We start from the raw sequence: 24,688 nt of genomic DNA, 5'->3' as shown, positions 1-24,688 counted from the left end.
CTAGTGTTGTCACGATACCAACATTTTGGTGTCGATACCGGTACCAAAATGTATTTCGATACTTTTCGATACTTTCCGATACTTTCCGATACTTTTGATACTTTTCCAAATAAAAAGAAAACACAATAATCATCATTATTGACTTTATTTTATTGGAAAATCTAACTATGCATCAGTAAATAAAATAAAATACCACAAAAACATGCTTTTCTAATACACAGACAACACAATTTGAAAATAAATAAAATAAAAAATACGATTCAAAACACTAACATTTTCTTATTGCACTCAAAACAATTTTAGAACAGTGTTATAAAATATGATTTAAAATACTAAAATACTATCTAACAAACTGGCAACTAAAGGCAACTATGAAAAAACTCACAGTGACAAGAACAGACTTTCTGAAAAAACACACAGGAGGAGCGAGACGATAGACGAGCGATCTCTTCATATATATACTGAATGTTTTCATGTCAATTTACAAAACAGAGACTGGAATAAATCTACCCACAACTTTTTCCCATAGAACTGGGGACAGGTTTTTCTGGAGTTTCTCCCTGCAGGATTGTATAAAGCGAGCTGACTCATTTCCCCGGCAGATAAGTGCAACAGGTCAGTATAAAGGCAGGATAAGCTTTAGCGGTTCAGAGTTTTAACATAAGAAATGCTACCTCTGATGAAGAACTTTATCAGTGTAGACAAAAAATTTGAAAGAGTTTGTTGAAATTAACACCTCATGAATTCAATTGAAGACTTTTAAGGTGAGTCGATATTAAGATCTAATGAATTCATATTTAAGACTTAAATGACACTTAAGGCAAGCTTGTTGAAATTAATACCTCATAAATTCAAATGTAAGATTTTTTTTAACAGCTTACACTTACAAAATTGAATTTCAGACATTTTAAGACTTTAATGACCTGCAGACACCCTGGAACAGAATTATGAAATAGAGTAGGGTAGAGGGTAGAACAAGTACTACATAACCCGGTCGAACAAGGTCCGCGTTAGGTGTTGGGGGACCAGTACACCCTAATGAGAAGATGGCTACTGGAACACGACATACATGGAGCAGGACAGAGAACAAAACACTGCTGGAATGCTACTACACCAGCAACCCCAGTGAGAGGTATATGAAGAGGATGTGGGACCTATGGATGCTTCAAAACAGTCAGTCAGTACAGTACAGTCCTCATCATGAAGGACCCACAGAAGGGCCCGGTAACATCCAACTACCAGCCTATAACCTGCCTGAGTACAACATGGAAGCTCCTGTCAGGCATCATAGCGGCTGAGTAGGTACATGGATCAGTACGTGAGTAGAGCACAGAAAGGAATTGGCAACAACACCAGAGGAGCCAAACACCAACTAATGGTTGACGGGGCAGTCACCCAGGACTGTAAGACCAGAAGTACCAACCTGTGCACTGCCTGGATTGACTACAAGAAGGCCTGTGACTCGATGCCACACACATGGATACTGGAGTGCCTAGACCTGTATAAGATCGACGGGACACTTGGAGCCTTCATCAAGAACTCAATGGCGTTGTGGAAGACAACTCTGGAAGCCAACTCACAGCCAATTGCAGAAGTGAGCATAAAATGTGGTATATACCAAGGAGATACATTGTGCCCCCTGCCGTTCTACATAGGCCTAAACCCCCTCAGCCAGATCATCACCAAGAGTGGCTTTGGATACTGATTCCGAAGTGGGACAACAATCAGCCACCTCCTCTACATGGGTGACATCATCAGTGATGGCAAACAGGGAAATAATATGTCAGCCTTGTTCACTGTATTCTTCTCAAAAGCACCGCGTTCAGTACGAGGAAAGTTTTCCTGCTGACTTTATATCACCAGCCAAACTAGGAGCAAGCAGACGGTAAAAAAAAAATGCACCGCGTACGTTACAAAACAAGTTCACCAAGTAACTTTAAATATCATACAAACCGAAATAGAGGCGAGCTGAAGAAAACCTAAGGAGTACTGGAGAGAGCAACGTGAGCTAGAGACGTGTCTGTGTAGGGAGGGGCGGGCGCTGTGTGTGACTGGCCAATTGCAGAGCGTGAAGACAGTCAGTTACCCGATGAGGATTTTTCTTCAGCACGAGCACGGATAGTGACGAGTTTTACTCGTATCATGCTCGTACTCGTCAAAAATGCTTTATCCGTAACGGATACTTGCCTGAAACGAGTATGTATGTATGTATGTATGTGTGTGTGTGTGTGTGTGTGTGTGGGGGGGGGGGGGGGGGGGGGACCTGATTTGGTCCAAATTTAGCCCAAAAATAGATGTTGAAAATTGGGCTCAGTTTAGTCCATCTGATTTGGTCCAAATTTGGCCCAAAAATAGACGTTGAAAATTGGGCTGAGTTTAGTCTGTCTGATTTGGTCAAAATTTAGCCCAAAAATAGATGTTGAAAATTGGGCTGAATTTAGCCCGTCTGATTTGGTCCAAATTTAGCCCAAAAATAGACGTTGAAAATTGGGCCGAGTTTAGTCATCTTATTTGGTCCAAATTTGGCCCAAAAATAGACGTTGAAAATTGGGCTGAGTTTAGCCCGTCTGATTTGGTCCAAATTTAGCCCAAAAATAGACATTGAAAATTGGGCTGAGTTTAGTCATCTTATTTGGTCCAAATTTGGCCCAAAAATAGACGTTGAAAATTTGGCTGAGTTTAGTCTGTCTGATTTGGTCCAAATTTAGCCCAAAAATAGACGTTGAAAATTGGGCTGAATTTAGCCTGTCTGATTTGGTCCAAATTTAGCCCAAAAATAGACGTTGAAAATTAGTCTGCTTTAAGCCCGTCTGATTTGGTCCAAATTGAGCCCAGAAATAGACGTTGAGGATTGGGCTTCATTTGGCCCAACTGATTTGGTCCAAATCTAGTCCAAAACTTGGCGTTGGCTGAGTTTAGTCCATCTGTATTGGTCCAAATTTAGCCCAAAAATAGACATTGAATATTGGGCTGCAGCCCGTCTGATTTGGTCCAAATTTGGTCCAGATTTGGTACAAAAATCAAGCTCGAAAGGTGGACTGAGTTTAGTCTGTCTGATTTGGTCCAAATGTTGCCAAAAATACACATTGAATATTGGGCTGCTTTTAGCCTGTCTGATTTGGTCCAAATTAACATGAATTTACCTGTAAGTGGATATGCTCTTTAATTTCTTATGGAGAAAAAAAGTGTAATATCTAAAAAACAAAAAGAAGAAGGGGAAATCGAGGGTTGAAGGACGCTGCCTTCGCGGCCGCAGGAGTGTCCTCCGACAAGCACCCTCAACCGTAGTCTGTTTTATTTGTTCAAAACTTAGCCCAAAACAGTCAGTGACAACTGGGCCATTTAAAACAAACATAAAATGTATCAATCGTATTTTTTTTTTTTTTGTGGCATTTTTGCCTTTATTGATAGGACAGGCTAGAGAAAACAAGACAGAGAGAGGGGGGACGACACGCAGCAAAGAGTCAAGGGTGGGAATCAAACCAGCGGCCGGAGCAGAGGACCAGCATATGAGGCAGACGCCCCACCAACCGAGCCAAACGTCCACCCTATCAATTCTACATTTAACAGGAAATTAGTGTAGGGATGCCAGCACTATACTCTTTTTCTTTTTCCTGTTAAAACCTGGGCATGCTGAGTTCTGGATGCTGCAGTCAATAGAGGGATGCAGGCTAACATATAGTGAGCTATTAGGGTGATTCTCTGAATTCGGTGCACTTTAAGTCCCTCAGATTTTACCTAAAATAATTTCAAATAAAGTAACCAAAAATGCATTTTTAAAGCCAAAACGGATAGATCTAGGTGTCTCTGGATTATAATACACACAAAAAAGAGAAATTAAATTATTTTTATTTTTTTCATGGCTTGCTAAAGAGTAGATGACAGCCATATTTGCATGTCCCCAGTAACCAAACTTACTTTTTCATTGAATATAAAACAAATATAAATCGCAATTCATAGCAATTTTTCTGCTAAAATAATCATATGTCTGTCTACTTTAACCAAAAAGAAAGAAAAATCTGAAAAAGATGCATGAATTATTTATGAAATGGCAACATTTAAACATGTCCCCCAGTTTGGATTCAACCCCGTAACAGCACACATAAGTCCCTTCTTTAAAAATAATGGTTCAGTCCAACATCTGCAGCACTGAGGAAGTAATATCACACAAATCTTGTGAAGAATATACTGTAAAGAGTGCTAAGAATTGGCATCTCTTCTTATCTGTATTTCATTGTTTTTATTGTCAGTTTGAGATTGTCAAGCTTAACTGTTCAACTGTGTTACATAAATATATGATAGTAAAAAACTATTTGGGGGAAAAAAAAACCAATAGTGTTGAAAAATATAACAATTTCATGATTTCCTAATGCCATGTGGTGCCGTGAATCTGGGTTAATGATGCACTTAGGGTTGTTACAAGCTAACATCTTCAACCCCGTAACGTTCAACCCCGTAACAAAAACCAGTGTTATGGGGTTGAATCATTGTTACGGGGTTGAATTTATTACAGTTTTTATAGTCGATTCTGTTGGAGATTTAGGTGGCAAAGAGATACAAAGGCAGGAAAAAAGAAATCACTCAACAAACTGAATGACAGAGCTAAAATACAAAAGGTGTAAGATGTGGTGGAAGGCTCAAGAAAGAAGAAAAACGCTGAAATCAACTACAGTTCCCCTCCACCTAGTCCTGATAATCAGTCACGTTTACATGGACATCTTAGTCAGATTACAGCCATGGTTGGAATATGCTGCTCAGTCACACCTTTGGTAGTTGTCCCAATATACACGCTGGTGAGAAAATCTAATTATTGGCCAGAGCATGTCTTACTCTGCTACAATAGGTGCCGCTGTTCCCCCTTTAAGTAGCAGAGCCACTTGCAGCTAACTGATCAGCCAGGACTTCGACAAAATTGCTTCCATCTATAAATTTCAGAATATTTAATTCTTGGACCTGATGAAGCATAAAATGTCTATTCTATCCAAAAGTGTTTGTTTGGTTGTGCACCTGGCGCATGCACACAACACAAAATCCAACTGCTTTAAATACTATAAATTTAAATGTGAAATACTTAATGAAATGTTTGTCTACATAATTAAAATCAGTTTTCCATGTTATTAAATGTTATGTCATTAATTTTCCAGGTCAGTAATAGTCCATATATTACTGGAATACTATTTGTCATTTCAACCCTGTTATCATTTTCAACCCCGTTACAGTGAGTTCAACCCTGTTACGTCATAGGTTTTCATTAATTGTTGGATGAAAATAAGAAATATTAGTTAAATGTATGTTGAACTGTGTGCAGAATTGAGAGGGCAATCAGAAAATATATGAAAGCCTAATCGCATCCATATGTTACTGCATATTTTTGATAAAATGTGAAGACATATTTTAGATAAAGTTCTCATGTCCTACTTGATACTTATCTTTTGAATATTTAAAAGTAAATATTCTACTTAAAGTAAGTTATTTTAAAACTAGGGACATTTGATAATTAAGGTTCTAAAAGAATTGGCCTGAAATATTTTTAAAATTACATTCACACAGGGATCAAGTTGTCTGTTACGGGGTTGAACTCAAAGCAATTTATTATTATTATTATTATTATTATTATTATTATTGTTATTATTATTATGAGCGCTAAAGCGTTCAGTCAGGTAAAGCTGTTGTGTTGGAAGCCGCATGTGACATAGCCAGGCAGGTGTAGGAGAGGCTCGAGCAGCTGCAGTTCCAGCTAACGTTGTCAGTGTAATGTTAGGCAAACGTTACACCGCTGTTCAGGTGCCCAAAAACGTTTTGCTAATTTGTGCTAATGTGGGGCTTTCAGGCATGGGCTGGTGGTACCAGGTTAAATCATGGTATGAAAACGTAATGCGGTATGCTCTGTTTTATGTCTCATCAAAGAGAGAAAGTGCAGGTCAGAATAATCCCTCTGGTGTTGTCAGGGGTCAAAATGAGCTGGAACGGACGGGAACGCTGTTCCGTTAAAACATTCGGGACCGAAATGGTGTTCCGTTAAGAGGAGAAGCTGTCAGAAAATAACCTTTCACAAACAAACGTGCAACAAGTAAACAATCTGATTACAACTACAACTAAATAATTCAATAATGTAACACAAAATAATGATTAGGCTAAAATACACCAGTCTGCTGGCTCTGAGTGGACACAGTGCTGCTGATCCTCTGCGCTTCTGTGCTGTCAGCTGGCAACAGGCTCCCACTTTGCCAGCTGTTGCTACCGCGTCCTGCTGCCTCTATAGCAACTTTGCGCTAAATAGATCAGCTGATCACCACCTCATCGCACATTATCCCGCTTGGAACACGACATATAACCAAATCAGACAATAGTGTGGCAAAATGATTAAATTACACCAGTCTGCGCACTCTGTGTGGACACAGCGCCACTGATCCTCTGCGCTTCTGTGCGGTCAGCTGGCAATACGCTCTGGCATTCTGCTGCGTTCTTAACTAATCAAATTCAGGTTTGTGCATCTTAGTACATGATATGGGATTAGTTATTAGGGATATCTGGTGCATGGTTAAAGCATTTCTTTGTGATTATGGACTGGTATGAATAGGCTATGAATAGGACTATATAACAATTGTTATAACAATCATGTTTCATTTTACAGTACAGCCTAATGCAGACATAAGAGCTGTAGTGTTTGTATTGTGTGTAGGCCTCTGTGCCCAAATGTAATTTTCTTTGCATTAACAGAGGTTTTGGTGACTAGGTTGTTAGTGCCCATGGTCGTGCCAATATGCGGATCGATGACGATTTTAAGAACGTGTTTCATGCGCAGTGAGAGTTTTTTGTTGTCGTTACGTCTGGTGTGTTTTGTCCAGGTTTAGATGGCAGGTTAGAGTTGAGGTTGTGACAACGTCTTTTAACTATTCGTTGTGGGATTTTTTCCCTTTGAGAGCCATCTTCAAAAAATCAAGAAGCTTGTGAAGACCAGCCACAACCCTTTGGTGCAAGTGGCAAAACGTATGGCAGAGCAGGCATGTTCACGAAAAAGTGAGATGCAGAAGCAAAGGCCACTGCCCTTTGTGTCAGTGAAGATGAAGGACAGCTGCTTTCTACTCCAGGATGACAGTGTGGCATTTGTTACAGAGAAAAGACCTGATGGCAAATTGGTTTGCAGCGTGATCTCTGATCAACGAACCTCCAACCTCTTTGAGAAGCCTTGCCAGTCAAAACTCATCCATGTTGCTTTTGTTGCCAATATCCACAGCATGGCTAAAACAAAGGTCCTACAAATTCAGGACTTGAAAAGGAAAGCTCTTTGTCTACCACACCGTGGAGGCTATGCCATTTTCCTTTTGTTACACGAAATTGAATGAATCCTGGACTGTTATTTTTAATTTTTAAAATCTCTCATAAAAATGAAAATAAGAACAGTTGCTCTGACTTGGATATAATTCTTTTTGGACCAGACACAGTAGTCAGAACTTGACAGAACTTGAACTTCAACAACAAAAGTGACATTCTACATTCTCTGTCATTTCCAGTTTATATGTTTTTGGTGAGAAACAACAGCATGTTGACATGATCCCCTTTCAGTCTGTTTCTTCTCTGGCTCACTAACTCTCCTGCCTTGGAAAATAACCTCTCTGAGGGTACAGATGAAGCAGTGATTCCGAGGTACTTGGCTGCAAGTTTGCCGAGGGATGGGAAGGTTTGCTTGTGGCTTTGCCACCAAAGTAATGGGTCCTTGTCCCTTGGAACTGGATTTCCTCCACATAGCGACGCATTTCAATAAGTGCATCGGTACCTGTTGAGTGGTGCTGTTGGGCTGCCAAAACCTGAGTGTCAAAATCAGCCCATATACCTTTTTTCACCGGGGCAGAACTGGAAGAAGCTGCAGGACTCCCTGGTGAGGCAGAGCTTGGCCCAGGTGCTGAGGCAGCTGCTGGTGGGGCTGCAGAAGACAGCTCTGAGGTTAGTTTCCTGCATTTCAGTTAAGGGTAGTGCTTCCACCCAGCCTTGTGAACAGCAGAAACGATATTCGCACCGTTGTCTGTGACAGCTGCTATCACCTTCTGAGTTATGGCCCACTCATCTGTTATTCTTTTCATCTCTTGACTAATGTTGTCTGCTGTGTGTTGACCATGGAAACATCGAGTTTCCAAAACAAAGTCTTGCATTTGCCAGTTGTGAATGAAATGGCAGGACACAGTCAAATATGCTTCTGTGGTCCTCGAAGTCCACATATCTGTTGTGAGAACCACGCTGTGTGCACGTTGTAGAGCTGCCTTTACTTTCTCTTTACAGCTGTTGTACAAGTCTGCAATTGTGCTTTTCATCATATGTTTGCGGCTTGGGATTCTGTAGTGTGGATCAAGAGTCTTAACAAATGCGTCAAAATCTCTGTCTTCTACTACTGCTGCTGCTGTGTGCGTGTATCAGTGCGCGCGAGCGCTAAGCTTGAGTAGAGAGCGGAAGCTTGAAGGAAAAGTAGTTCTTTTATCTGACACAAATATTGACTACAGATTTCACTTTTTACTCTTTTAGAATTGATTACAGATTCGGTGTCATAAGAGCATTAATATTTCTTGTGAAAGCAGACTTGGGATTGATATTTTGATGTGAAGATCGATTCTAAAAAACACACGTCTAGATCGGAAGTATATATTTCAAGATCGATACGCACATCCCTATAACCCAGAGCACCCCTAGAAATGTGTATTTTCACTTGTCCAAACTAAAGTCTATTATAATAAACATATATTTTTCAGACAATGGTGTATGCAAGGTGTGTTTGGATAGAAGGGGACAGACACTATGAAGGCCTTGTCCCAAAAAACTGGATCGAGGAAGAACAAAAAGTTTTGCGATGGCCCAAGCACAATGTGCGTTCTGCACATAAAAAAAAGATGGACCCAGAAGAGGACTGGGAGGCTTTCACACTTGTGAAAATTAAGATGACGTCAGGTATGTCATTTCTATATTTTTACAAAGTAAAAACAAGTGCTTTGAAAAATAATGAAGCAGACAATTCCATGTTTGTTTTGGCATTTGACTTGTCATTTAGCGTCAGAGACAGTACAATCGCACTTCTATTAATGTGAATCTTTTTTGGATGACACCTTTTCTAGAAAATGAGAAAGAGTGTGAAACATATGATTACACTTCTGCCCAAACGGATAACGAAACCACCGTCCCAGAAGTGACAACCAAGAGGCTGGTGAAGAAAAGAAAATTTCAGGATTATATTGAAGGTAATTGAATAAATGCTCCCAACTTTAAAAATGTCATTCATGTTTTACTTGTAAAAGTACTTAATTATCTAATGATTTCAGGATTTTTGTCAGAAGATGATGAGGTGAAATCAACAAAGCCATCAAGTGAGTATGAATATATTGTTTTACTCTTTTACAGATTTTGAAAGGCTTTTTCAAATATACAGTTTTTTTACAACATAATTAGTGCATGATGATGTATGAATCTTTATTGTATATTATACCTAGGTAAAAAATCCAGTCTGGAGGCTTATCCAAAGCCTCCGGAAATTAATAAGAAGGCTCATGCCAATATTGATGACATCACTGATGGAGGTAAGTTGAGTGGGCCTAATAAGCCAGGGTTCAACAGAAGTGTCATACTTTTGGCATGATATTGTTGGGATGGACAACAGATAACTTTATATTGCATTATCGCACTGCACATACCAGTATATTACCTTAATTTAAAGCTTGGATACAATTCACATTATCTGAATTGGTGTCAAATATAAGTTTCATACATGGTATTTGAAACTTGATTACAGGATCCTCTATGGATGAGTTGGCCGATCCATGTGGCTCAAGTGACAATAGAGCTGAAAATTCCAGTACTCATGGTAAGATATGTTGTATAGCAAGCAATCATTTATCACTCTCCATTCCAGTGTCCATTGTCCTTTGTTGGCTTATCTGTTGTCCCAGCCCTGTTGGGATCACCTGTGTGTTACCTGCCATTTTCCCCTGAGTCCTTTTTTTGTGACATTTGAAGACTCCTTATTGTTAAGAAGGAACTTTTTTTTTTTTTTTTTTTTTTTTTTTTTCGAAATCTCAGTTCAGTTAATCAATTTAAGTGTGTTCCTGTTTTCCCGTTCCATATCTGCTCTTGTTGGTGTTGTAGGGCAGCGATCCCTCATCTGCGGGTTCATCTGCTAATTCATCTCCCAGACATGGTAAGATGATCATACAGACTTGTATATGTAAGGGATAAAGTATAGTTCGGAGGTTGTTATGGAGAAATAAACCCCAACAGGATGTATGGAACCCGGACACGAAACAGAGGGGTTTCATTCATCCTGAAGGGGTTTATTTCTCCATAACAATCGACCAACTATACATTATCCCGCCTATTACATAGCTTATGAGTGAAATAATTAATTTGAAACATAATGTTGATCATAATACGACTTAAAAATACGACATGAACAAGAGATTAAGGGTTGCGACTGTGTCGCGGAGCTGCCACTGAGACGAGCAGCTGTGACACCGGGTCTTAGGCTCTGATCAGCAGGTTGGGTTTCCAGCCAGTAGGTGGAAGGAGCCTCCACTCTCTCTGTAACAAGTTACAAATCGTTATCTTAACATCCCAATTGGTCCGAACTCCAAAGCCGTTTAATAATGGTAAAAATGATGCATAAGGTAAATATCCCACATAGTTTCTCTTTTCTGTGCTCCACTAATCAGAGCAGTGTCCCTAGCAACGGCCTTGACAACGGTAATTAATCAGTCAATTATACAGAAATAACTGACCGCAGAATGCAGCAATTGACCAATCAGAGCGCAGCATTCGAGAGATTATTTATTAACTGTGTTATGATTTTATTTAATAGATGCATATGTTTTCTATATACACTCTGTGCATATTTAGCATGCAGCATGTTTCTGTCCTCATGTCCCACATGTGCTGCTGTTGGTGCAGTAGGAGACAGAGGGCACGTCTCTTCTTTATCACCCATGATACCATGTCTTCTTGCAAGTTCAACTCCCAAACAAGGTAATATATCCATCCATCAATCTATCCATTTTCTTCCTCTGTCATCGGGGCCAGCTCACGGGGGCAGCAGCCTGAGCAGGGACGCCCAAACTTCCCTCTCCCCAAACACTTCCTCCAGCTCTTCCGCAGGAACATAGTGTAAACACCTAATGTGTTGCTTTTGTGGGAATGTTGTCCAATAACAAGAGTGATCTGAGCATTCTAAGCATCTTCCTTTCCCTTTATCACATGACATTCTCTGGGTGTTACAGGGAAATCCAGATCAAAGAAAAAAAAACTCCAAGTCCCATCACGGGGGTGAGAGACTTCATTCAAGATCCGGACAGGGTAAGATTGCTCAGTTATAATGTCAGTGCCTAATGTTACAAAATTGGTTTTGATTTAATGTGTAGTGTCGGTTTTTAACCTTTTCTCCTCATCTTCTGAGCATCTTCCTGTATTTCTGTCACATGTGTTCCCTGGGTGTTACAGAGAAATCCAGATCTAGCAGAGAGAAGTCAAACACCTCTCACGGGGGTGAGAGACTTCATTCAAGATCTGGACAGGGTAAGATTGCTCAGTTATAATGTCAGTGCCTAATGTTACAAAATTGGTTTTGATGTAATGTGTAGTGTCAGTTTTTAACCTTTTCTCCTCATCTTCTGAGCATCTTCCTGTCTTTCTGTCACATGTGTTCCCTGGGTGTTACAGAGAAATCCAGATCTAGCAGAGAGAAGTCGACCTCCTCTCACGGGAGTGAGAGTCGTCATTCCAGATCTAGACAGGGTAAGATTGCTCAGTTATAATGTCAGTGCCTAATGTTACAAAATTGGTTTTGATGTAATGTGTAGTGTCAGTTTTTAACCTTTTCTCCTCATCTTCTGAGCATCTTCCTGTCTTTCTGTCACATGTGTTCCCTGGGTGTTACAGAGAAATCCAGATCTAGCAGAGAGAAGTCGACCTCCTCTCACGGGAGTGAGAGTCGTCATTCCAGATCTAGACAGGGTAAGATTGCTCAGTTATAATGTCAGTGCCTAATGTTACAAAATTGGTTTTGATGTAATGTGTAGTGTCAGTTTTTAACCTTTTCTCCTCATCTTCTGAGCATCTTCCTGTATTTCTGTCACATGTGTTCCCTGGGTGTTACAGAGAAATCCAGATCTAGCAGAGAGAAGTCGACCTCCTCTCACGGGAGTGAGAGTCGTCATTCCAGATCTAGACGGGGTAAGATTGCTCAGTTATAATGTCAGTGCCTAATGTTACAAAATTGGTTTTGATGTAATGTGTAGTGTCAGTTTTTAACCTTTTCTCCTCATCTTCTGAGCATCTTCCTGTATTTCTGTCACATGTGTTCCCTGGGTGTTACAGAGAAATCCAGATCTAGCAGAGAGAAGTCGACCTCCTCTCACGGGAGTGAGAGTCGTCATTCCAGATCTAGACAGGGTAAGATTGCTCAGTTATAATGTCAGTGCCTAATGTTACAAAATTGGTTTTGATGTAATGTGTAGTGTCAGTTTTTAACCTTTTCTCCTCATCTTCTGAGCATCTTCCTGTCTTTCTGTCACATGTGTTCCCTGGGTGTTACAGAGAAATCCAGATCTAGCAGAGAGAAGTCGACCTCCTCTCACGGGAGTGAGAGTCGTCATTCCAGATCTAGACAGGGTAAGATTGCTCAGTTATAATGTCAGTGCCTAATGTTACAAAATTGGTTTTGATGTAATGTGTAGTGTCAGTTTTTAACCTTTTCTCCTCATCTTCTGAGCATCTTCCTGTATTTCTGTCACATGTGTTCCCTGGGTGTTACAGAGAAATCCAGATCTAGCAGAGAGAAGTCGACCTCCTCTCACGGGAGTGAGAGTCGTCATTCCAGATCTAGACGGGGTAAGATTGCTCAGTTATAATGTCAGTGCCTAATGTTACAAAATTGGTTTTGATGTAATGTGTAGTGTCAGTTTTTAACCTTTTCTCCTCATCTTCTGAGCATCTTCCTGTATTTCTGTCACATGTGTTCCCTGGGTGTCATTCCAGATCTAGACAGGGTAAGATCGCTCAGTTATAGTGTCAACATAAAATCTATGTGTGGGCATATTATTTTCAATCCTATTAGCAAACACAGCAATATTATCTTACCTGAATTTGTTATTACACTCTGTATAAATGTAGAGCTGCCTCAGACATCAAGGACCCCTTCGGAGCCATTCCCAATGTCCACAGCCAGTAAGTAATTTGTCTATAATGGACTCTATGCACAGCTCCACTACTTCCTGAATTTAAGGCTTCTTGTTTGTTTTCTGTCTTACATTATTGGACAAACTGATTTATCCAGGTGTGTCTGACCTCAGTAGTCATAATGGTCAGTCGCACCTGGATTGAAATCCATTCCTGCAAGCTTTCCCTAGACCAGTTCTTCCCAACCTTTCCTAATTCATGGCCAAATGTTAGGGACAAAGTAGCTGAGAGTCACACTATTTGTGCTATTGCATGAACTTATTTTATGTTAACTTGCATGTTTTGTTTAAGCCATTATTTCACCTTTCTTCTGTAAAGTGCATGCAGACTATACTGGGTTATTTTGAGTTTGCATTATTTTCTTTACAGATCAAAAACAACATCCAATAAAAGCACATACATAAGTAGTGTTACAGTAAGTAGCAATGCGCAGAACTGTGTTGAGGCCTTGGGGCATGTGCATATAAAGGTTTGCTTCATTTAGTGCAAGTAACATCATGTCATATCTAAAGTGGTTCAAGTAATATAAGAACATGTAGAAAGCGCAATAGATCCCTGCAAAATGTAGGTGTTTGTGTTCGTACAGTCTTAATACAGCGTGTTTAAACAAACTGCCAGTGCTCACTGTTTTTAAAGTGACAGACATGAAATGTGGACTGATTGAATTGCAGGCTTCATAGATGTTTGTGTTCAAAATAAAATTAATGCAGTTTACAAAGTTGAGGATAAAGTAATTGTCAAATGGAAATAACATTCTTTTTCAAATGTCATTTTTCTATTTTAGAGTTCCAGAAATGTGTCCTCAAAAAATTAGTTGAACTTATGCAGGAGGTGAAGCGTATTGGGGGGGCTGACCCCATTGCGTCAGCCTACCAGCTGAATAGAATGGACACTCTGGAGGAGCTGGATGCCACTGAGGAGAGGATTCAGCAAAATGATGAAAGACAAGTTCTGGTAAAATAAAATTTGTGCGATGTGTGGTAGACCGGAGGTGGGCAACCATGTCTTTTTGATCTACTACTAGATCTGAATAGATCTCTGGATGATCTGAACAACCCAGAAAAGGACATCTGTCTTAAATTTCAAAACCAATTAGTTGCCACATTTAATAATAATTACTTGATGCAACCAGGATGTCACCCAGCAAGGATGACCTATGATTACCAAACAAATGCAGCACTCATGCCTTAATTTAAAAGTAGGATGTTAAATATCGACCATACCATGTCTCCATTATCACCTGTAATTACTCAGCCTTAGTAGTGGTGGTGATTTTCACTCTTGCAATAATAGATCTGTATAGCCACAGAAAAGGGCATAGTAGATCCCCGAAAGGTTGCCCACCACTCTGCCTGCTAATGCAACCTACTTACAGTCATTATACTAAATTTTATCAATTCTGGCATGCAATGTGCTGTAAATGTATTAATACACTGAAAATAATTTTGCCTCCCTGTAGATTACCCAGTTGAGCAGAGTTGGTGGCAAAAACACCAGGGACTGCACAACAAAGATCATGGACAGGTATTGTTGGGTTTATAAAAACAAGCCACACATTTGAATCACAAGCTGTCATTTTTCAGTTCAGATTCTGACAGTGATACCTGTTGCATGACTCCTCCCTCAACATATCTGCCCCTTCTCTATTTCCTTCCATCCATTTCTCCTTCACCATCTCTCTCCTCTTTTAAGAATTAGACTAACTGTAGACACCTCATATGCTTATCTTTCAGATTGATGACCAACAATCTCATGGCCACGTTAAATATGAAGGGCCACGGGACCAAGAGGGCCTTCAAGGGTACAAAGCTGTACCAAGTTGTAATTGGTATGCACAAATTATTTTTTTTATGTTGACTTTTCTGTCATGGCAGTAATCCACCCACCCCTTCTGCCTTTCTGCATCTTTGAGGATTTGATCTGCTTTGTTTGTCCCATCCTGGGGCACTACAGATGTCCACCACATTCACTCACAATACAGTTAGGGAAGAGACAAGCTCACTGCTCGCAATTTTATGCTTGGCAATCATTTGAAAAACAAGTTTTCCCATCATTATTGCGTGACATCAGCTATCAGAGCCCTATTTGCCTTTATGGAACCTGCTGGATTTCTTTTCCAAAATACCTAGCGAAAAAAATCAGCAACCTTGAATTGAAAGTGTTTCTAGTGTTGGATTGTAAACATGAGGATTTTCCTCCTGCAACCACAGGCTCTTCTCCCTGTATACTTTGCTGAGTAGCAGATAGAGGATCAGCAGCTGTTGTGGGCATGGCTTAAAAACAAAAACAAGTTTGTACGATTTTTAAACATACAGGTGAAACTCGAAAAATTAGAATATCGTGCAAAAATTCAATTATTTCAGTAATTCGACTTAAAAGGTGAAACTATTATATAGACTCATGACATGCAAAGTTATTTTTTTATAATCTTCAAGCATGAGATAAGATGTGTTATAAGTGATTACCAAACCTAAATAATGAAGAAATCAGGGTGACCATGAAATGAAAACAATGTCACTGTGTACAATAACATTCTCCTAATACACTTTCCTCAAGAGAAGTTTGTCCCAGGAGGCGTTTGACTCATGGAATACTGAAGAAATGAACACTGAAATCCTACAAAGAAGGCTGCATCAAGGATGCTGAACAGACTTTGAGACATGTGCATACACACACGTTATCTGGACTGTTTGGTCTAAAAAGAAGGCCTTAGCTCTGCTGTCGATCTATGAACTAAACTAATGTAATACAATGTAAGATGTGAACATATTAATTTGATGTATAATTGTGGAAATTTGGGGCAAGAGTTTGATAAGCGATCCAGCTTCTTCCTGTGCCCATTTCCTTATGTGTTGATCTGCAAGGCATAATTCAACATCTAATAAAGTAAGAACATGCTGAAATATATAGATAAATAAATAATAATAAAAATAATAATTCTGATGATTATGGCTTACAGCTTATGAAAACCCCCAATTCAAAATCTCAGAATATTATAATATTATTGTGAAAAGGTTCAGTATTGTTGGCTCAAAGTGTCACACTCTAATCAGCTAATTAATCCAAAACACTTGCAAAGAGTTCTGAGCCTTTAAAAGGTCTTTCAGTCTGGTTCAGTAGAATTCACAGTCATGGAAAAGACTGAACTTTTGCACGATATTCTAATTTTTCGAGTTTCACCTGTATAACAGATTATTGCATAGATAAGTTAGAGCCACAGACTTAACGTCTTTTAATCACACTTCAGGGGGTGAAAGAGGAATAAACAGAAACAATCATATACAAAATAAGGTACAACTGTTGAAAAGAACACTTATCCAAAGAATGAATGGGAGTTGGCGGAAAATGTCCTGGAAAATGGTTTCAAGCAAATATAATGAAATTTAAATACATTTATTAATTAGTTAATTAAAAATATGAATTGTCTTATCAATTGTGTGGGTAAAACATGTTTTTCTTTGTCATTGCAGCTGCAGTTAAAAGCTGGAGCCAAAAAGCAACGGAACATGACATTAGTCATGCTGTGGCAGACCACCTGAAACACGCACCAGGGCACTCAGGTGGTGGCGGCTACAAGGCCAGATGAGTTGGCTGACTTTTTTCTTTGTTTTTTTTTTTGTTTGTTTGTTTGTTTTGTTTTGTTTTTTTTTGTTTCATTTAATGCTGTTCATGTTATGGTGTTTTGTTTTTTTTTATAAAAATATATTTTTTTAAAAAAGAAACCCTTTACAGGGGAATTTTAATTTGAGCATCTCAGCCGTTGTCGTTTTGTACTTACTTTGTTAATAAATGTTTGAACTGTACATTTGGTTTACTGTTTATTTTTTAAAACTGGTTGAAAAGTGAAATGAAGTCAACATTTTCAGGTCGTTTAAAAGACGAATATAGGTCTACCATACAGTGACGTCTCTGTAAAGACGTCTTTTAGACAAATTGAAAAGACGACATTTCACCTTTCACTTTTCAACCAAATATAGACCAAACCGGGACGTCTCTGTAAAGACGTCTTTTAGACGAATTGAAAAGACGACATTTCACCTTTCACTTTTCAACCAAATATAGACCAAACCGGGACGTCTCTGTAAAGACGTCTTTTAGACGAATTGAAAAGACGACATTTCACCTTTCACTTTTCAACCAGATATAGACCAAACCGGGACGTCTCTGTAAAGACGTCTTTTAGATGAACTGAAAAGACGACATTTCACCTTTCACTTTTCAACTAATTCCAAACGTCATTTAGACGTAAGTCAGAGACGTCATTTCAATGTCTTTTCAACGTGGTTGTGCTGGGTGGGATATATAACCTAACACACACACACACATATATATATATGCGGCACTAAGTGTTTTCAAAGACATGATTAAAATCTCTTGCACCCCCCATTTAAAATCTGGTTTCATAAAAGAACAGATAAGGACTTTAAAACATGTTAAAAACTACTGTACAGTACCCTCGGTAGGATTTTATTCATTTTCTAGCAGGTCTGGTTACGTGTTATATAGCTGCAGTATCTGGCCAGTAGGTGGAGCTGTGTGCATTAGGTGTCAATAGCGGACGCCAGTCACTAATAGAGTGAGACGTCAGACAGTGCACAGATGTTAAGACTGTTTGTTCCCGTTTCTGCAGGTAAGGTGCTCAGAAAGCATAACCAGAAGGAAATATGAAAAGAATATAACATGTATAAGCCTTAGACTGTGACTGTGACATATACTGATTTGTATGAATGGAGACGAGTGAGCCATTGTAACGAGTGTTAACTGACTACGGCGACGCAGCGCTAAAAATGTTGAAAACGAGCTATAAACCTGTTTTCTAAGGGGAGAAACAAGCAACCATAAATAGAATCATAAACAATGATAAGAGTTCTGGCTAGCAAATAAGTTGAAAGGGGTAAAGCTTTATTTGTGTGAATGCATGAGCGAAGGCTAACAATAATAAGGCCCGCGCGCATCGCAGTTTTGACCGCCGGCAGTACGCAGTTTCCGGTTGAGTTTTCAAAATAAGCGCAGAGTGATATATCGAACATGGGTGATCCTGCTACAGTTAAAAATAAGAGTTTATATGTGAGACATGATTTCAGTATTAGATTTCACTGTTATTTTGGAGCAACATAGAGTTAGACAGAGACAATAGTAAATACTGGTGAGTTAAAAACAGTTCTAGGTTAAGTTAAAAAGGTGAAACAGTTCCGGATAGAATAAGTGGAGTTCAAAAAGAAGTTCATTGAATTAAATACGGTGAAAATGTTGTTTACAGGATGGATTACTTTATGATTATATGATTGTAATTTGATTGTTCTTGCCTTGTTAAATGTGTAATGTGTGTTCTGAGATATGCCAGTCACTAATAGAGTGAGACGTCAGACAGTGCGAGCAACACAGACATTACGACTGTTTGTTACCATTTCTGCAGAAATAAAAAAAATTGTGTGACACAAAGGGTCGACCACAGCATCATTCTTAAAAGTGTAACATATATATATATAGTATTTAATTCCCTGTGGTCTCTGGGGAAAACATTATACCAATCTCCCTTCAAGAAATATGAAGTATTAACAATTTCTTATGTGTCAGCAAAAACACATTACTCCAGAAACACAAGGCAAAAGACATTATATGCCAGCAGTCTTCTTGTCAATTTGGCATCAAAACAATCCACAAAGATAAAATGTAGTTCCATACAAACAGATTTTTTTCAACTTGTCAAAATATTACCATTATAAAAATATGAATATCAGACAGCACCTGTGTCCAGGGATCAGACTGTCAGGGAGGACACCATGGGGCGGACCCAGGACACACTGGAGGGAGTATGTCTCTCGGCTGGCCTGGGAACGCCTTGGGATCCCTCAGCAGGAGCTGGTGGAAGTGGCTGCGGAGAGGGCTGTCTGGGCTTCCTTGCTGAGGCTGCTGCCCCCGCAACCGAGACCTGTATAAGTGAAAGATGACGAGACGAGAGACAAGACAATATGAATGTTGTAATCACAGAAGTGCTCCCTTATTCTCATTTTAAATTCTCATTTTTTCTTTCTCTTTTATTTTTATCTACTCTTTGGTAACCCATTTCCATCTTAGACACACTCAAATGTGGGTGTCAATGAAGTATGGCTTGGTTTTGTTTCGCTTAAATTGGAGATGTTCCCTGCATAAAGCAAATGTTTATTTTATGCCTCTGACACTGAGGTCAGGTGATGTTGACACTGAAATCAAATGACCATGAAGCTCCTATTGGGTGAAGCTCTTATGAACTGCCATTAGGTCAGAGTATCAAACTTCCAGTTCAGAGACACTCAACTGTGGATATTCTTGAAGGGTATCAGTGTGGCCCACATAGAATGACCAGCCAGGAAATTTTAACAAGTGTAGTTACAATATGAGATCACCAGAGAAAGCATTAACACCCTCTTTGCCTGTTATTGAAAACACTAAGTACCTTCGAGAAGAGCACATTACCTTAGACCTTCGCTGAGAAAAGTCAGAGAGACAGCAATCTAGAGAGGTCTCGTAGTGGAGTATATTGTTTAAGGTTTTACCATTTCAGAGAAGAAAGGAGCCAAAGATTGTGGGCATGTCAACTGCCATATATTTGTGTATGTATGTATGTATTGATCTATTCATTTATTTCATTACTTGCACCTTCTTTGAGCACCCTGAAAAGCGCTGTATACGATCTAGCTATAAGATATTAATTTGATTATTGTTTTTGATAATAATGAAATTATTTATTTCTGTATTGCTTTTTTTTCATTAGTCTCCTCATATTGTGGAACGACATGGAGCGAAACACAGCGATCCAGGATCCCTTTCATCTGAGGAGGGTGTGATCTGCTCAGCTTACTAGATCATACCTGTGGCTGCATCAGATGGAACAGATGAGCTTCATGAGATCTCTACAATACACACATTCCATGGTGGTAGCACACACACACACAAGCACACGAACACATAAACAAAACAAACCTTTTTTCAAATGAAATTTCCATCTCAGACACACTCAAATGTGGATGTTCATGAAGGAAAATGTGGCTTCATTTGACTTACATTGCAGTTACTGCACCTACACAGCAAATAGCCAGAAGGTAATATAAACTCACCAGAGGAAGCATTAATATCTGTCACAATCTCGGTCTCTCACTCCCTCTGCTCCACTCTACCTGCCAGCCACGCCCATCTCATCAGCTCTACTCTGTTCACCTGCCGACACAGCTGCAGCTCATCACAATCAGCCCTGCATTTAAGCCTCTCCAGCACTCTCACCCGTTGCCAGATCGTTCTTCTGCATTATGCGAGACTTTCCAGCGCTTTCCAGTTTGATCACCCGTTGCCGACCTTGCCTGTTCCCGACCTGCTCTCCTCGTCTGCCTCCCGGTAAACTTACCTGCCTTCCGTCCCTGACCTCGTGCTCTGCCTCAGCGTCTCTGGTGTCTGACTGCTCTGCTAGAAACGGTTCATCCGCCTGGCTTCGACTTTCCTCTTGCCTGCTCCCCTTCGGTTCTCCTGCTTCCGTGGACTGCTCACCTGGCTTCGACCCCCCCGCCTGCCTCCGACCACTCCTCTGCTCTCTCCTCGCCGGCACGCCGGCTCAATCAGCTGTTTCTTCAGGCTACGGAGCTTCCTCCTCGTCATCAGCGGCTGAAGAGAGTTACTCCGCTGCACGCCGGCTCGATCAGCTGTTTCTCCAGCCAGCGGAGCTTCCTCCTCGTCATCAGCGGTTCCAGTAAGCAACTTCTCTTTCCCTCGCTTGAGCCCCAGGGACATTGTGTGAACTCTCAGTCCGGAGAACGAACTTTACTCCGAGTAACTTTCTCTGATCCATACCGAGTTTCCTGTGGTATAAATAAAAGTTATTACCAACTGATCCTGCTCTCCGTAGTACTGCATTTGGGTCCAAAACACGCACGTTTCAATATCACTACTCACTGTTTAAAGGGTGGCTGTTTTTATGTGCCAGCTGATCTGCAGCTGAAAAACACTCAAATGCGAATGTTTTTGAAGGACAGCATGACATGATTCAGCAGTTGTTATGTTCCAGACTGTCTTAGAATGAAAAATCCACTTGAGAAACATTCAAGTGTTTTTGAAGGACAGCATGGTTAATTTGACTTCCTTTGCGGTTACTGTGACAAAAACATGTGGTCATATGCTTGTCTCACTCATAAAGTGTGATTTGGAGAGTAAAAACAAATGATCACCATTAAAGATTCAGCTGTTTTTATGTGCCAAACTGTCTAATAATGACAATTCCACTTTAGACACATTGAAATGTTAATGCTTGTTGAAGGACATCATGGTTTAATTTGACTTCATCTTCAGTTACTGTGAAAAATACAAGTGTTCATTTTGTGCTCCTGCCACTCAAATATTGTGATTTTGACAGTAAAATCAGATGAAAGTCGCTATTTAAGAGTCAGCCGTTTTTATGTACCAAATTGTCTGAGAAATGACCACTCAACTTGAGACACATTCAAATGTGAATGTTTTTGGAGGACAGCATGCCTTAATTTGACTACTTTTTCAGTTACTGTGAAATACAAATGTTCATTTTGTTCTCCTGTAGCTTATATTGCGTGATCATGAAAATTTCCTCTGGGGAAATTTTGAGAGGGCCACGGGGTCTACTGCCGGAGTGTGTACATTATGATGAGATTCTTCAGAGATTTCGAACAATTAATACTAGTAACATTATGATATCATATACAAGGAGCACACCTACAACAAACGTTCCTTTTTCCAGTATTTATTTATACAGCAACCTATGCCCTTTCAACCTCAAATGTGTGGGAGTGTGGGAGAGGAGTGCTCAGAGAGGTACTGAGGCTCAGAGGTTAACATGGCAACTTGAGCTGGTTGCCATTGACGATAGGGGCCCCACACACTGACACAGGTGCACATGCATGCGCCCGTTCCAGCGCAACAGACACACACGCATTCAGACGGAGAAAAAGAGCGATTTTCTGCCTCTGTACTGGTCTCACATTTGGGCTTATGCTGACAAAACAGTAGCTCCTATCAGAAAAAAACATAGACCATCATCGCTGTAAGGACTTCCTGAACGATTTGGTGTGATTTTGGTGTTTCTACAGAAAATATTTTGTAGACACTTGCAAGTTTAGAACAGGGATCCATTCTGCTTCTCTCAGAAAATCTTTGTATTGGAGTCAATGAGGAGCAGAGACAGACGTGGCCGCACTTAGAGGCTGCTAATTCAAATTCAGTAAATCTCTTTGATTTTTTTTTAGCACATTGTGAGAGACAGAACAAATTTGTCTACAAATGGGGAAAAATCATGAGTGTAGTGTAAATTGTGGCTGGGAGGAGTGTGGAAAGAGAAAAAATCTGGCCTTTTTTTAGGCGAACATTCCGTGCAATACACACCCATTAATCTCCAAAAATGATCATGGTCATTGAACAGTGATTGATCAAAAACTATATGACCTATCAAATGGGATCACATGGAATAATACACCAATACACAAGACTTGTGTCTACAGTTTAAAGTTTAAATGTAGTCTCTAGGTGAAAGTATGGCGGAGCAGTAGGCAGTAGAAAAAGTCCAATGATTTGTTAGTTTTTTTGACCTCCTCCCATTCATTCATTATGGGAAATTCTGAGAAAAAGTAATATCTAAGAAAAGTAATAGCACGCCGATCCCGATCAAGACGCTCGTTTTGATATATAATTCGCCTGGGTCCTCTCAAAGTAGGACAAGTAGCGAAGTGAAATTCGACACGGAAGAGGAATAATAATAGCTGTCCTCTCCTCTTCTCTTCTCCTCTCCTCTCCTCTGCTCTCCTCTGCTCTGCTCTGCTCTGCTCTGCTCTGCTCTCCTCACTGGTATTAAAACCTTAAATGCTATACCTCAAAAAGCACAAAAGGTATTGAAAAGTTGAAGAAAAGAAAATGAGTATTCTCCTGTCTGGTCGGGCATTTAATAAACTGTCTGTATTTAGGGAGTTCGTGGGTGAGGTTACCTTTGTTGAAGTCCCCAAGGACAATAACTAAAGAGTCGGGTTGGTCCGCTCCACACACAGAATCTGGTCGGCGAGCATATGCTGTGCGTCCTGCACGTTGGCCTGTGGTGGGATGTAAACGCCGACCAGAATGAATGAAGCGAACTCACGGGGTGAATAAAAAGGCTTACAGTTAATGATGAAAGATTCCAGGTCAGGAGAACAGTGCTGCTGGATCACTGTCATGTCGTTGCACCAACCACTGTTGATGTAGACACAGATGCAGCGGCCAGATGCAGCGCAGAGTCCGTTATTAATCCACAGAGCCACGTCTCGATGAAGCACAAAACCGCAGATGAAGAAAAGTCCCTGTTTTTACCCAACAGCAGCTGCAATTCCTCAGGTTTGTTGGGCAGTGAACGCACGTTAGAGAGAAATATTCCCGGTAACGCTGTGCGTAGTCTGTGCTGGCGAAGGCGCACAAGTGCGCCGGCCCATTTTCCTCTCCTCCGGCATTTCGCTGCGTGAGCAAAGGTGAGCGCACCTTTGACCAGGATGTCCAAAATTTCCAATGTTGGGAGCAGAAAATTAGGAAATAAATCCTCTGGTGTTGCTCCCCTGATGTTCATGAGCTCTACTCTGGTGAAAGAGCTCCAGGTACCGTCACAAAAAACAGGTTTAAAACACAAAACAGTAAAATAAACCAAGGGGAAGCCCTACAGGCGTGTCCATGTCCTCCCAGATAACAGCTTAAAAGTCAAAACGTTACGTTGTCATAGTTTCACGTAGAAACATGATTCACTTCAGAGTTCAGACTTCAGAGTTGACCGGGTGAAATCCGTATTTTGATATCTGGTACGATGTTTACAATATTGCAATTTCAAAACTCCCATCATCTCTGTTTTCGACGAGGACTTCAGAGCTGAGTTTAACACGGCAGTCTATGGGAGTTGTGGTTGGCACTGTCTGCAGACAGAGGCTATTTATTCCGAAACTGTAAGTCATATCACAATGAGAGCAACACTGTGTGACAGAAGACAAATTTCTCTACGGTTTTATCTACAAATTGTACATGAAGGTTGAAAAATGGGGGAAATACAAGAGGTTGAAAGAGGTTTTTGGTGAACATTTTCAGGGCAGTCTGAGCCAGAGCGTAAGTCACGTGGCACGCTCTAGCTGGCAGCAGTCCATGCGATACACACCCATTATACAGATCTGAACGGTCGGAAAACAGCATAAAACTTAAATGGTGATATCTTAGAAACTATGGCAAATACCAAAACGATGTCTACAACATTTAAAGTAGCCCTTATTGTGACCCATTTAAAGGTTGAATGAAATTTCTACCTGAAAGTATGAAGGAGTAGTTAGAGTTTAAAGAGGGCTGGGTTTGAGGTTTTCCAAACATGTTTCTCATTGACTCCAATGAAAGAAATATTGTGGAAGAAAACAGTTATTGAAGTACAAAAGACATCCAAAAGTTGGATTGTGGAAAAATTGTGCTAAGTAAGTGGAACATTTTACAAGTT

The 24,688-nt window shown here is 40.1% G+C and overlaps 1 protein-coding gene across 1 annotated transcript; it reads left to right on the top strand.

Annotated features, from left to right (window-relative positions):
- Positions 1–1,306: 1,306 nt before the first annotated feature.
- Positions 1,307–17,007, top strand: LOC143324285 (uncharacterized). Its single transcript, XM_076736640.1, has 14 exons — positions 1,307–1,594; positions 7,853–7,944; positions 11,250–11,325; positions 11,470–11,544; positions 11,689–11,763; positions 11,908–11,982; positions 12,127–12,201; positions 12,346–12,420; positions 12,567–12,639; positions 13,141–13,194; positions 13,991–14,160; positions 14,666–14,730; positions 14,940–15,034; positions 16,677–17,007. Exons 1-14 carry the CDS (start codon positions 1,307–1,309, stop codon positions 16,790–16,792), a joined length of 1,404 nt encoding a protein of 467 aa, XP_076592755.1. The 3' UTR covers positions 16,793–17,007.
- Positions 17,008–24,688: the final 7,681 nt, after the last annotated feature.

This window comes from Chaetodon auriga, chromosome 8 (genome assembly GCF_051107435.1).
Source record: "Chaetodon auriga isolate fChaAug3 chromosome 8, fChaAug3.hap1, whole genome shotgun sequence".
Taxonomy (NCBI): Eukaryota; Metazoa; Chordata; class Actinopteri; order Chaetodontiformes; family Chaetodontidae; genus Chaetodon; species Chaetodon auriga.
The sequence above is the reverse complement of the archived record's forward strand: the minus strand, read 5'-3'. Positions and strand labels throughout refer to the sequence as shown.